Source organism: Staurois parvus, unplaced genomic scaffold, assembly GCF_062004578.1.
Source record: "Staurois parvus isolate SC_StPar_1 unplaced genomic scaffold, SC_StPar_1.0 ptg002880l, whole genome shotgun sequence".
Taxonomy (NCBI): Eukaryota; Metazoa; Chordata; class Amphibia; order Anura; family Ranidae; genus Staurois; species Staurois parvus.
In genome coordinates this window covers 117,152-129,987 of record NW_028320676.1, presented here as the reverse complement: position 1 = coordinate 129,987, position 12,836 = coordinate 117,152, and the positions used below count along the sequence as shown (strand labels likewise).

Sequence of the window (12,836 nt, the reverse complement as noted above, 5' to 3'; positions counted from 1 at the left end):
TGTTCGTGTTACAACGTATCGATGTGTGTCTTCACTGTGGATCTTTATTTACAGAAGAGGAGCCAATCACCTTTCCTCCAACGTGCCGCTACGAAAGAGGTTCTCGCACATACGATCTGCAAAAGGCCAAGACTGGAGGAGTGAGATCCATTCGTACATCGTGTTCAGAGAACGTTGTCCATGTCTGTCTTGTCATACAAACTTCAAGGTCTTTGAAGGTCTCGTTGATCCCAGTAGAAGTTGGTCACCATCCATCAGACGGTTTGTAGCTTCTCCAATCCACGTTTTAAGGAATGTCGGGAAGATACCCCATATGTCCTTCTGACAGTCATTAGCTTCTGCACAGCTCTGAGGATTGTCAGGAAGATACCCAAACAACCCTTTTCTTGGACCATCAACATCTGTCTTCTGGCATCCCATGGTGGTTGGACGAAGGTGTTGGTGCTATCTGTGTGGGTATAAATGTTGGGGTGACTTCTGACACTCATTAGAACTGAAGAAGTATCTTGGAGGAGCTACAAAACATCTTCAACATTCCAGAACAAGTCCAGCTGAATGTGACCAACTACTACTAGCTCTGTTGTGATCACTCATGTTCGTGAGGGTTCTCGTTCATCCTGGTTGTGGTGTAAACCATCCTTTACTCCGCAGGAACCCTTGAAATAATGATTCATTTTGGCATTGTTTCCTTGAGACCTAAGTTATTGGGGGTCAGTGAGAAAAATGATACGATCTGCAAAAGGCCAAGACCGGCGGAGTGAGATCCATTTGTACATCGTGTTCAGAGAACGTTGTCCATGTCTGTCTTGTCATACAAACTTCAAGGTCTTTGAAGGTCTCGTTGATCCCAGTCATGGTATATCTTGTAGTAGTTGGCCACCATCTGTCAGACAATTTGTAGCTTCTCCAATCCACTTCTTCAGGTTTAATGAATGTCAGGAAGATACCCCATATGTCCTTCTGACAGTCATTAGCTTCTGCACAGTTCTGAGGAGTGTCAGGAAGATACCCAAACAACCCTTTTCTTGGACCATCAACATCTGTCTTCTGGCATCCCATGGTGGTTGGACGAAGGTATGGGTGCTATCTGTGTGGGTATAAATGTTGGGGTTGCCTTCTGACAGTCATTAGCTTCTGCACAGTTCTGAGGAATGTCAGGAAGATACTCAAACAACCCTTTTCTTGGACCATCTTGGACATCCCATGGTGGTTGGACGAAGGTATGGGTGCTATCTGTGTGGGTATAAATGTTGGGGTGACTTCTGGCAGTCATTAGCTTCTGCACATTCTGAGGAATGTCAGGAAGATACCCAAACAACCCTTTTCTTGGACCATCAACATCTGTCTTCTGGTATCCCATGGTGGTTGGACGAAGGTATGGGTGCTATCTGTGTGGGTATAAATTTTGGGGTTGCCTTCTGACAGTCATTAGCTTCTGCACAGCTCTGAGGAGTGTCAGGAAGATACCCAAACAACCCTTTTCTTGGACCATCAACATCTGTCTTCTGACATCCCATGGTGGTTGGACGAAGGTGTTGGTGCTATCTGTGTGGGTATAAATGTTGGGGTTGGTCAGCTGAATGTGACCAACTACTAGCTCTGTTGTGACCACTCGTGTTCGTGAGGGTTCTCGTTCATCCTGGTCATGGTGTAAACCGTCCTTTACTCTGCAGGAACCCTTGAAATAATGATTCATTTTGGCATTGCTTCCTTGAGACCTAAGTTATTGGGGGTCAGTGAGAAAAATGCTTTGACTTTAATGGTCAGGGAAGAAATCCCTCCTTATGCCGCCCTTTCAGACAGCTAAAATGATCATTGGTGTCATGCTGCTGGCTCTGCCAAAAGGCTTTGGACCCGGAACTATCTAGGCACCATCAGATGAGAGGTCAGTCAGCAACAACTCTAGAAACCTCTTGAGGAACCCTGGTTGAGAATGGCTGATGTAAATAGTAGTAGTTGGTCGCATTCACCTGGACTAGTTCTGGAATGTTGAAGATGTTTTGTAGCTCCTCCAAGATACCTCTTCAGTTCTAATGAGTGTCAGGAAGACACCTCAACATTTATACCCACACAGATAGCACCAACACCTTCATCCAACCACCTCCTCCATAGACAGATGTTGATTGTCCAAGAAAAGGATTGTTTGGGTATCTTCCTGACACTCATTAGAACTGTGCAGAAGCTACGAAAGCTTACATTACAGAACAAGTCCAGTTGAATGTGACCAACTACTACTGAATATATGGCCAAAATGATGTGCTCCCTCCAGTTGATGGAGTTCAGGTGTTCCCAGTAAATGTTTCATCGTACAAAGACATTGTAGACAATTGAGGTCTTTCAACCTTGTGGTAACAGTATGGTGAAGACTTTTTTCTGTTCCACCACGACTGTCCCTTATTTACAAAGCCAGCTCCATAAACTTATGGTTTGGAGGAACTCAAGTGTCCAACACAGAGCCCTGACCTCAAGCCTGCTTTTGAAAGACTTTTGGTCTTCTCACCCAACATCAGTTTTCTCATTCCAAAGGTGATCAGTAGGTTTGAGGCCCTGGAGGAACCTGAGCGTCCTGCACAGAGCCCTGACCTCAACCCTACTTTTGAAAGGCTTTTGGTCTTCTCACCCAACATCTGTACCTGCCTTTAACCCTATGGAACACCTTTTGTATGAAGTTTTCTCATCCCAAAGTTATTCAGTAGGTATGATGCCCTGGAAGAACCTGAGCATGCTGCACAGAGCCCTGACCTCAAACCTACTTTTGAAAGACCCTAGATCTTCCCACCCAACATCCATACCTACCCCTAACCCTATGGAATACCTTTGGTATGAGGTTTTCTCATCCCAAAGGTGATCAGTAGGTTTGAGGTCCTGGAGAAACCTGAGCATCCTGTGCAGAGCCCTGACCTCAACCCTACTTTTGAAAGACCTTTGGTATAAGGTCTTCTCACCCAACATCTGTACCTGCCCATAACCCTACAGAACACTTTTGGTATGAGTTCTCACCCCAAAGATGCTCAGTAGGTTTGAGGTCATGGAGGAACTCGTGTCCTGCACACAGCCCTGACCTCAACCCTACTTTGGAAGACCTTTGGTATAAGGTCTTCTCACCCAACATCAATTTCTGCCCCTAACCCTACTGAACACCTTCGAGATGAATTGGAACCCATATTTTTTGGGTGCCTGATGTGGGGCTTGATTCATGAGCCAGGTCTTCTCATCCAACATCAGTACCTGACCTCACAATGGCCATGGGGGGAGGGGAGCAACTGCATTTTAATGGTCATGGTTTTGGAATGGGATTTCCGACGAGCTCATATAGGTGTGATGGTCAGGGGTGTGTTTTGATCGATGTAAATCTATATTATATGATGCTTGGCCTCCATTATCTTCAGAGTTGCTTTATGTTGCATTTTCTTCTAGACTCGTCTAGCTGCACCATCGTGGAGCGATCGAATCCTATGGACATGTTACCCGGACACTGAGGTTAAATGCACCTCATACGGTGAGAACCAACATGCCTGCCCCACACATGAGCCCCCACACATAGGGCCATGGATAAGGGGGTACCACCAGGGGCGGACTGACAACTCATGGGGCCCCCGGGCAATAGGGGGTCATGGGGCCCCTGTGTCCTTGCCCAAACACAAAAAAGCCTATGAAAAAGGTACCAGGGGCATCTCATCCCCACTGACCCCGGGCCCTCGGGCAAATGGTCAGTCCGCCCCTGGGTACCACTGGTCCTCCTGTGCATTTCCTATCGCCAACAGCGTCATCCAGTGGCCATAATGTAGTATTTTCCCGATGGAGACATTTCTGGGAAATATCACATTACGGCCATTAGATGGCGCTGATTGCCAAAGGAAATGCACCTACTGGACACATTACGGGGATTATTCGTGAAGGCCGGGTGAATGTTCGATCATTTGCACATCGAATATATCTGTTTCCTTCTCTTCGTAGGTTGCACCGATGATATTGTGAGCAGCGACCACGCTCCGGTTTTTGCCACGTTTGAGATCGGCCTGAATTTTATGTCCCAGAGAGGTGAGGCTCGGAGGGGAATCGTTCCCCATTCATGTGAATCGCTCCCCTCTAGTTTCCTGCCTTCATTTCTGTGTTCTGTGTTCGTTCCCAGATTGCAGGTACACGCTGAGATTTCTGCACATCGAGTCCATCGTGAAAACCCCGAGCCGCTCCAGAGCGTGTGTAGAGTTCAGGTCTCTGTGCCTGAAGGGTAAGAAGGTTCCGTTCCTGCTCAGCCCTGGCCATTCGGGGTTCAGACCCCTTTGTGCCTGGAGAAGGTGGGGGACCCCTTTAAATGTACCCTAGATCTGGGGTCTCCAAAGTTTTTAAAACGAAGGGCTAGTTTACTGCCCTTGAGAGTTTAGGGGGGCCGGGCTATGGCCAATGGGAGTAGAAATTGGTGTCAGTGGGAGGAATAGTGCCCCATCCTTGGTATCAGTGGGAGGAATAGTGCCCCATAATTGGCGTCAGTGGGAGGAATAGTGCCCCATCATTGGTGTCAGTGGGAGGAATAGTGCCCCATCATTGGTGTCAGTGGGAGGAATAGTGCCCCATCATTGGTATCAGTAGGAGGAATAGTGCCCCATCATTGGTGTCAGTGGGAGGAATAGTGCCCCATCATTGGTGTCAGTGGGAGGAATAGTGCCCAATCATTGGTATCAGTGGGGGGAATAGTGCCCCATCATTGGTGTCAGTGGGAGGAATAGTGCCCCATCATTGGTGTCAGTGGGAGGAATAGTGCCCCATCATTGGTGTCAGTGGGAGGAATAGTGCCCCATCATTGGTGTCAGTGGGAGGAATAGTGTCCCATCATTGGTATCAGTGGGAGGAATAGTGTCCCATTGTTGGTATCAATGAAAATAATTATGCCTCATTATTGGTGTCAGTAGAAGGAACAGTGCCCTTTCATAGGTGTCTGTGGGAGGAATTATGCCCCATTGTTGGTGTCAGTGGACTATGTAATAGTGCCCAAGGGCCAGATAAAGAGATGCAAAGGGCCGCATCTGGCCCCCATATCGCAGTTTGGAGACCACTGCCCTAGATGACCAAAAAGAGGACTTTTTTTTTTTTGGATAGACCAGTGATGGGTGACAACCCCGGTCTGGTCTTTATTGATTATTATTAGCGATTGGTTATATATCGCCGGTCCTCATAGCTCCTCCAAGTGCTCCCATGGCGGTAATTACAGAGGAAATATGTATATCAATCCCATAAATTCACAGTCTCCTGAAAAGCAACCCCATCGAGAGAAGAAAATCCTTTGCCCCGCACTATGCTGCAGGGAAGGACCACCATGCCCTGTGTGGAAGCAGAGGCCTTGCTGCAGAGGTCCAACAAACCCTTCAGTCACAGCTACAGCCTACAAATCGGCAAACGCTCATAACTCTGCTGATTGGAGCCATAGTTTGACATGGCCATGGACAATGATGAAAACGATGATTGGCCCAGCCGTGTCACATGGTATGAGTCACGCGCTCCATACCTGGAAGTACAGGGCATTTCTTTTGGCTCCTAGGTATCGAAGGGAAGTATATGGTAGGGTTGGGCGTGGGGTTCAATCCTGTTCCTGTGGTTTTTTTTGCACATCATACCGAGTAGAAGTGGAATTATGAGCTGCAGAGATCTCGTTCAAAATACCGAAGGCCCCCCTCGTATCTTTTCATTTGCTCGCTTACTTTTCGTGTCTTTCCTGGAATATTGTAGATGGTCTACAGAGTAATGTGAATAGTGCCCACAGTACGGAGGGATCTGCCTTTGTCAAGCTGGGATGGTCAGAGCAGGACTTACCCGAGGTGAGAAATAAAGAGTGCGAATAATACGCTACAGGGGCAAATGTTGGTGGACACCTGAACACCACACCTATAGGAGCTTGTTGGGCATCCCATCCCAAAACCATGGTCATTAATATGGCATTGCCCCCCCTCCCCACATGACCTTTACAATGGAGTTGTCCGCCTTTTTGCTCCCCTTGGCCACAACATCCTCCACCCATCTGGGAAGATTTTCCACGTCTGTAGGAATTTGTGCCCATTTGTGAGGTCGGGTTCTGATGTTGGATGAGAAGACCTAGGTCACCATTGGCATTCCCATTCATCCCAAAAGTGATCTGTAGGGTTGAGGTTACGGCTTGTGCACATTCGCCAAAAAGAGCATTCAAACTGAGTTCATGATGTTGAATGAGAAGATCTGGCTTGCACTTGGCATTCCAATTCAACCCAAAGGTGCTCAGTAGGTTTGAAGTCATGGGACACAAGTTCCTCCACAGAAAACTGGTCAAGCCATGTCTTAATGGAGCTTGCTTGCAATTAGCTCTCTCTGATTCATCCCAAAGGTGTTCAGAAGTGCTAACGTCAGGGCTCTGTGCAGGACACTACTGTGGGTATTTGTGCCCATTCACCAAAAGAGCATTCAGGTTGAGGTCAGGTACTATTGTCGGATGAGAAGACCTGGTATCAACACATCAGGCCCAACGTTGGGCATTAAAAAAAAAATGGCCTAGCTAACAATTGGCATTCCAGTTCATTCCAAAGGTGCTCATTAGGTTTGAAGTCAGAGCTCATGATGTTGAATGAGAAGATCTGGCTTGCACTTGGCATTCCAATTCAACCCAAAGGTGCTCAGTAGGTTTGAAGTCATGGGACACAAAAGTTCCTCCACAGAAAACTGGTCAAACCATGTCTTTATGGAGCTTGCTTGCAATTAGCTCTCCCTGACTCATCCAAAAGGTGTTCAGAAGTGTTGACGTCAGGGCTCTGTGCAGGACACTCTGTGGGTATTTGTGCCCATTCACCAAAAGAGCATTCAGGTTGAGGTCAGGTACTGATGTTGGATGAGAAAACCTGGTATCAACACATCAGGCCCAACGTTGGGCACTAAAAAAAAATGGCCTGGCTAACAATTGACATTCCAGTTCATCCCAGAGGTGCTCAGTAGGTTTGAAGTCAGGGGACACGAGTTCCTCCACACCAAACTGGTCAAACCATGTCTTTATGGAGCTTGCTTGCAATTATTTCTTCCTAATTCATCCCAATGGTGTTCAGCAGGTTTGAGGTCACGGCTGTGTGCAGGACACTTGAGTTTCTCCAGGACCTCAGATTACTGAACACCATTGGAAACTTGATCCCAAAAGTGTTCAGTAGGATTGAGGGCAAGTACTGATGTTGGATGAGAAGACCAGATTCCAAAAGTAGGGTTGAGGTCAGGGCACTGTGCAGGACACAAAAGTTCCTCCATGACCTCAAAGCTACTGAGCACCTTTGGAATGAATTGGAACACCGATTGTGAGCCAGGTCTCATAGCAAAGGTGTTCCATAGGGTAAGGGCAGGTACTGATGTTGGGTGAGAAGACCTTATACCAAAAGTCTTCCAAAAAGTAGGGTTGAGGTCAGGGCAGGACACTCGAGTTCCTCAACACCAAACTGGTCAAACCATGTCTTTATGTAGCTGGCTTTGTACACAGAGGACAATCATGGGGGAACAGATAAGGGTCTTCACCGAACTGTTACCACAAGGATGGGAGAGCACAATTGTCTGCAATGTCTTTGTATGATGGAGTACCAGGAGCCTTCACTGGAGACATCTGAACTCCATCATTTGGACTGGTGACTACATACTTCTGGCCATATACAGCAATGTGGGTTTGGTGGTCAGGTGTCTAGAATCGTTTGCCCTCATTGTGCATCTACCTGAAGCCGTATGGTTTACCTTACATAAGATTTGTATTCCTCACAGATAACATTGGTTGGTGGAGACACATTTACTGGACATTTGCTTCTTAGTATCCGACCAACGGATGGTGGAGAAACCTTTGGTATGAGTTTTGGTTTGACTTATGGATACACAAATCTTTGCTCAATGCAGGAATATAGTGTGTTGGCGAACAACTTGTATTTGTCGTCTCATTTGATTTCAACTGTTTCTAGGCGAATGTTGTGTGTCGGTGCTCCCAGCCAACAGCAATACCGATCATCAGTTTCAAGTGTTTCTGTCCCAACGTGGAGAAGAAACGGGATCGTTGAGAGGCAAAGTAAGAGTGACCCAATATCCAAAAATGAACCCAGACAGGAGCCCCAGTATGATCAACAGAGAAGCTGAGAAAGGCAAGAATACTCGAGAATATACCGTATTAAATTGCTACACTCTATGGTCAAATGTTGGTGGACACCCAACCATCACACCTATCTGAGCTTGTTGCATGCCCCATTCCTACTAATATGGAGAGGCCCTCCCATAGCCATTAATATGGAGTTTCTCACCTCCCCCCATGGCCATTAAATTGACGTTGCCCCTCTCCCCCTACCATGGTCATTAATAGAATTGCTGCTTTGTTACTATACCATCATCCACTTTTCTTTGAAGACTTTCCACAAGATTTTGGAGGGTGTCTGTAAGAACTTGTGTGAGGTCAGGTACTGATGTTGGATGAGAAGACATGGCTCGCCATCAGCATTCCAATTCATCCCAAAGGTGTTCAGTACGGTTGAGGTCGGGGCTTTGTCCAGGACACTCAAGTTCCTCCATGACCTTACATCTACTGATCACCTTTGGGATGAGAAGAACTCATCCCAGAGGGGTTCTGTAGGGTTAAGGGCAGGTCCTGATGTTGGATGAGAAGACCTGATTCCAAAGGTCTTCCAAATGTAGGGTTGAGGTCGGGGCTCTGTGCTGGACTCTCGAGTTCCTCCATGACCTCAAACCTACTTGAGCACCTTTGGGGTGAGAAGACCTCATGCCAGAGGGGTTAAATGTAGGTCCTGATGTTGGATAAGAAAGACCTGATTCCAAAGGTCTTCCAAAAGTAGGGTTGAGGTCAGGGCTCTGTACAGAACACTGGAGTTCCTCCACACCAAACTGGTCCTCCATGTCTTTATGGAGCTGGCTTTGTACACGGGGGACAGTCATGGGGAACGGAAAAGTGTCTTCACCAAACTGGTCCTCCATGTCTTTATGGAGCTGGCTTTGTACACGGGGGACAGTCATGGGTAACAAAAAAGGGTCTTCACCGAACTGGTCATCCATGTCTTTATGGAGCTGGCTTTGTACACGGGGGGACAATCATGGGGGGACAGAAAAGGGTCTTCACCAAACTGGTCATCCATGTCTTTAAGGAGCTGGCTTTGTACACGGGGGACAGTCATGGGAGGACAGAAAAGGGTCTTCACCAAACTGGTCATCCATGTCTTTAAGGAGCTGGCTTTGTACACGGGGGACAGTCATGGGGGGACAGAAAAGGGTCTTCACCAAACTGGTCATCCATGTCTTTAAGGAGCTGGCTTTGTACACGGGGGACAGTCATGGGGGGACAGAAAAGGGTCTTCACCAAACTGGTCCTCCATGTCTGTATGGAGCTGGCTTTGTACACAGGGGACAGTCATGGGGGGACAGAAAAGGGTCTTCACCAAACTGCTACCACAAGGCTGGAAGAGCCCAATTGTCTCCAATGTCTTTGTATGATGGAGGATTACCAGGGCCCTTCAATGGGGACACCTGAACTCCATCATTTGCTCAGGTTTCTCCAGTGAAGGGTCCTGGTAATACCCCTTCATACAAAGGCATTGGAGACAATTGGGCTCCTCCAACCTCGTGGGGGAGGGAGGTCACGTACCTTTTGGCCATACAGTCTATTGAGATGGCAGCAAACAATGTAGCAATTTAGCAAATCTGAATGTCATCTGTTTCCCTTTTATCCACAGGTATCGAAAATTCCACCAAGAAAACATGTTCTCCTGGTTCTCCTTGTGACTCTCCGGCATCGCGGCCCTCTAGACGTTCCGGCAGGTACGCCCCTCTCTCTGATGATGTCATAAAGCTCAAATATTTACATTTGTACAAGAGGTTCCAGGCACGGGGCTTTTCCTGATTTGTTTCTGGGGAATACATCGAACATAGTTCTATATCAAGTCAAATGTAGATGAGGAATTTCGGACCTTCAGGTGGAAATACTGGGGTGGATGATGAGGCACAAAAAGGCAAATTTCACCTGAACCTGCGATTCTCTGGGGGGGGGGGGGGGGGTTTGGGGGGGAGGGGTAGTATTTGCTATCTACATTTTTAGATGCCGTTGAGCAACAAAGCGCCATCAGGTTCACATGGCCACCATTAAAGTCCACCTCTGGGGATGGTGGTCACCGGTTGGTGGGACGAGGCAGGAGAGGGCACCTTAAATTGGTAGTAAGGGCTGGTTTTTTGGTTCAAATAAAGTGTTCTACTTACCTGTGCGGTCCCTTACCTCCTCTTCTCTCTCTCCTCATTGGCTGGGACATTGGCTCCTGTCCATTGGAGGGAGTGGTTGGTGGGCTCAGGAGCGAGCACACAAGAGCTGCTTGCTGGAGGGAGGGGTCAGGGCCCGAGAAGAGGAGAATAGCGGGGCTGCTCTGTGCAAAACCATTACGGGGCCGGGAAGTGTGACATGTTTCTTTTTTTTTTTTTTGAACCTTTGGTATCACATGAAATACTTCTAAAGGGATGCAGACCCTGCAACTTTCCTCATCAGAACACTGAGCCCGGGTTCACACCCGCATGGCGTTTTGCGATCTGTTGCGGGATGTCATTAACCCCTTGGCACCGGCGGAAAGGTCCCGATCTCCTCTTTCGATAGGGACCTTTCCCGATCATGTGACCACCGCGACAGCGAATCATGGTGGTAACATGACCCTAAAACCCCGCCCACAGTCTGGAGGCAGAGAGGGGAGAAATCCTCTGGAGGGGGGGGGGAGAAATCCTCGAGGGGGAAACCCTGGAGGGGGTTAAATGTTCTGGAGGGGGGGGGAACCTCCGGAGGGGGTTGGGGGTGAATCTTCTGGAGGGGGAGGGGGGAAAATCCTCTGGAGGGTGGAGAAATCCTCTGGAGGGGGGAAGCTCCGGAGGGGGAGGGGGGGGGGTGAATCTTCTGGAGGGGGGGAGGCTCCAGAGGGGGAGGGGGGGTGAATCTTTGGAGGGGGGGGAGAAATCCTCTGGAAGGGGGAGGGGGGTAAATCCTCTAGAGGAGGGGAAGGGAATTCTCTGGAGGGGAAGGGGGGGTAAATCTTCTGGAGGGGGGGGGCCTGAATCTTCTGGAGGGGGGGAGAAATCCTCTGGAGGGGGAGAAGGGAATCCTCCGGAGGGGGGGGGAAGGGAATTCACTGGAGGGGAAGGGGGGGCAAATCTTCTGGAGGGGGAAGGGGCGTGAATCTTCTGGAGGGGGGGAGAAATCCTCTGGAGGGGGGAAGGGAATCCTCCGGAGGGGGGGGAAGGGAATTCTCTGGAGGGGGAGGGGGCGTGAATCTTCTGGAGGGGGGGAGATATCCTCTGGAGGGGGGGAATCCTCCGGAGGGGGGGAAGGGAATTCTCTGGAGGGGAAGGGGGGTAAATCTTCTGGAGGGGGGGGCCTGAATCTTCTGGAGGGGGGGAGATATCCTCTGAAGGGGGGTAAGGGAATCCTCCGGAGGGGGGGAAGGGAATTCACTGGAGGGGAAGGGGGGTATATCTTCTGGAGGGGGGGTGTGTGAATCTTCTGGAGGGGGGGAGAAATCCTCTGAAGGGGGGGAAGGGAATCCTCCGGAGGGGGGGGAAGGGAATTCTCTGGAGGGGAAGAGGGGGTAAATCTTCTGGAGGGGGAGGGGGAGGGGGAGAAATCCGCGTACACACGATAAGAAAATCGTCCGTAAATTTCCATACGAGGACCGATCATCGATCGTTAGTGCGCAGCTTTTGAGAGCCGACCACGACAATTCGTGTGACAACATCCGAAGGGACGAGCGCGGACATTTTCTGGTACCACATCGGATCGAACGATTTTCATGTATTCAGTACAGAAGTCGTCCGAAAATACAACACAAACACCAGACATGGCGTTCCCAATTCTTTTCTTCCGTTATCTTTAGTAACCTTTCGATGTGAGACTCGCGGGCGGAAAAAAAACGGACGATCGTTCGTCCGATATTCTCATCGAGTGTACCGGGCTTCAGGCCGGCCGTGTCGATTTTCAGAGAATGTTCATAAGAAGAGTCGTCAGAACATTCGATGAACATTCGATGAACATTCGATGAACGGACGAACGCTCTCGCTGTGTATGGACGGTCTGATACGCAGTCGGTGGTTCCAGAGCGCCATCTGCTGGACAGCTTTTGTACTTCTCTGTGGACAGTTTTCCTGCATTGATTGTACACATGGGGGGGGGGGGGCATGAAAAACGCAGATAAACGTCGTCGAATTGATGCGCATTCTGCGTTGCGTTACGTTTCTACATGCGCTGAGATGCGTTTTTTGTTTATTTTTTACTTTTTTATTCAACCCGCGATTCACAGCGTTTTGCAGAAACCCCGTACAGACCGTTCCGTTCCCTACGGGACCGCATCTCCGCGTTTTCACCCCGGGGCGATGTCTGGAAAGGGGCGGGGACTTTTATGGAACGCAAAAAAGTTACGTTTTTGGTTCTATAGACTTCAATGGAAACGCTGCAGAAAAGCATGGAGGGAGTTATTTTATGTTTTTTATGCATTTTTGCAAAAAAAAAAAAGCGGCAAAAATGCATCAAAAACACATTAAAAGTTGCAAAACGCGGCAAAAACACGATGCAAAACGCAATGCAGAAATGGCTGAAATGTAAATTGTGAGAACTGAGCCCAACACATTGACCCCCCCGGGGGGGATTTCTGTTAGGGGGGGATTGTGCTAGAAGAGATTGGGGGGATTTGTGTTGGGAGGGGGGACTTGGGGGAGGGGGATTTGGGGGGGGGGTTATGTTGGGAGAGGTAATTGGGGGAGAAATATGGTAGGGGAGGGAATTGGGGTGGGTTGTGTAGGAGGGGGGATTTGCGCTAGGGGAGGGGTTGGGG

General features: G+C 48.9%; 1 protein-coding gene across 1 annotated transcript in view; it reads left to right on the top strand.

The window, feature by feature from the left end:
• LOC149428983 (phosphatidylinositol 3,4,5-trisphosphate 5-phosphatase 2B-like) overlaps nucleotides 1-12,836 on the top strand; it is a 52,596-nt gene that overhangs the window by 38,508 nt on the left and 1,252 nt on the right. Inside the window, exons 12-19 of the mRNA XM_089666872.1 lie at nucleotides 55-140; nucleotides 3,418-3,499; nucleotides 3,958-4,041; nucleotides 4,133-4,231; nucleotides 5,725-5,813; nucleotides 7,753-7,831; nucleotides 7,944-8,166; nucleotides 12,519-12,545. Of these exons, the coding sequence (XP_089522998.1) occupies nucleotides 55-140; nucleotides 3,418-3,499; nucleotides 3,958-4,041; nucleotides 4,133-4,231; nucleotides 5,725-5,813; nucleotides 7,753-7,831; nucleotides 7,944-8,166; nucleotides 12,519-12,545 (769 nt within the window). The remainder of the gene's footprint in view (nucleotides 1-54; nucleotides 141-3,417; nucleotides 3,500-3,957; nucleotides 4,042-4,132; nucleotides 4,232-5,724; nucleotides 5,814-7,752; nucleotides 7,832-7,943; nucleotides 8,167-12,518; nucleotides 12,546-12,836) is intronic.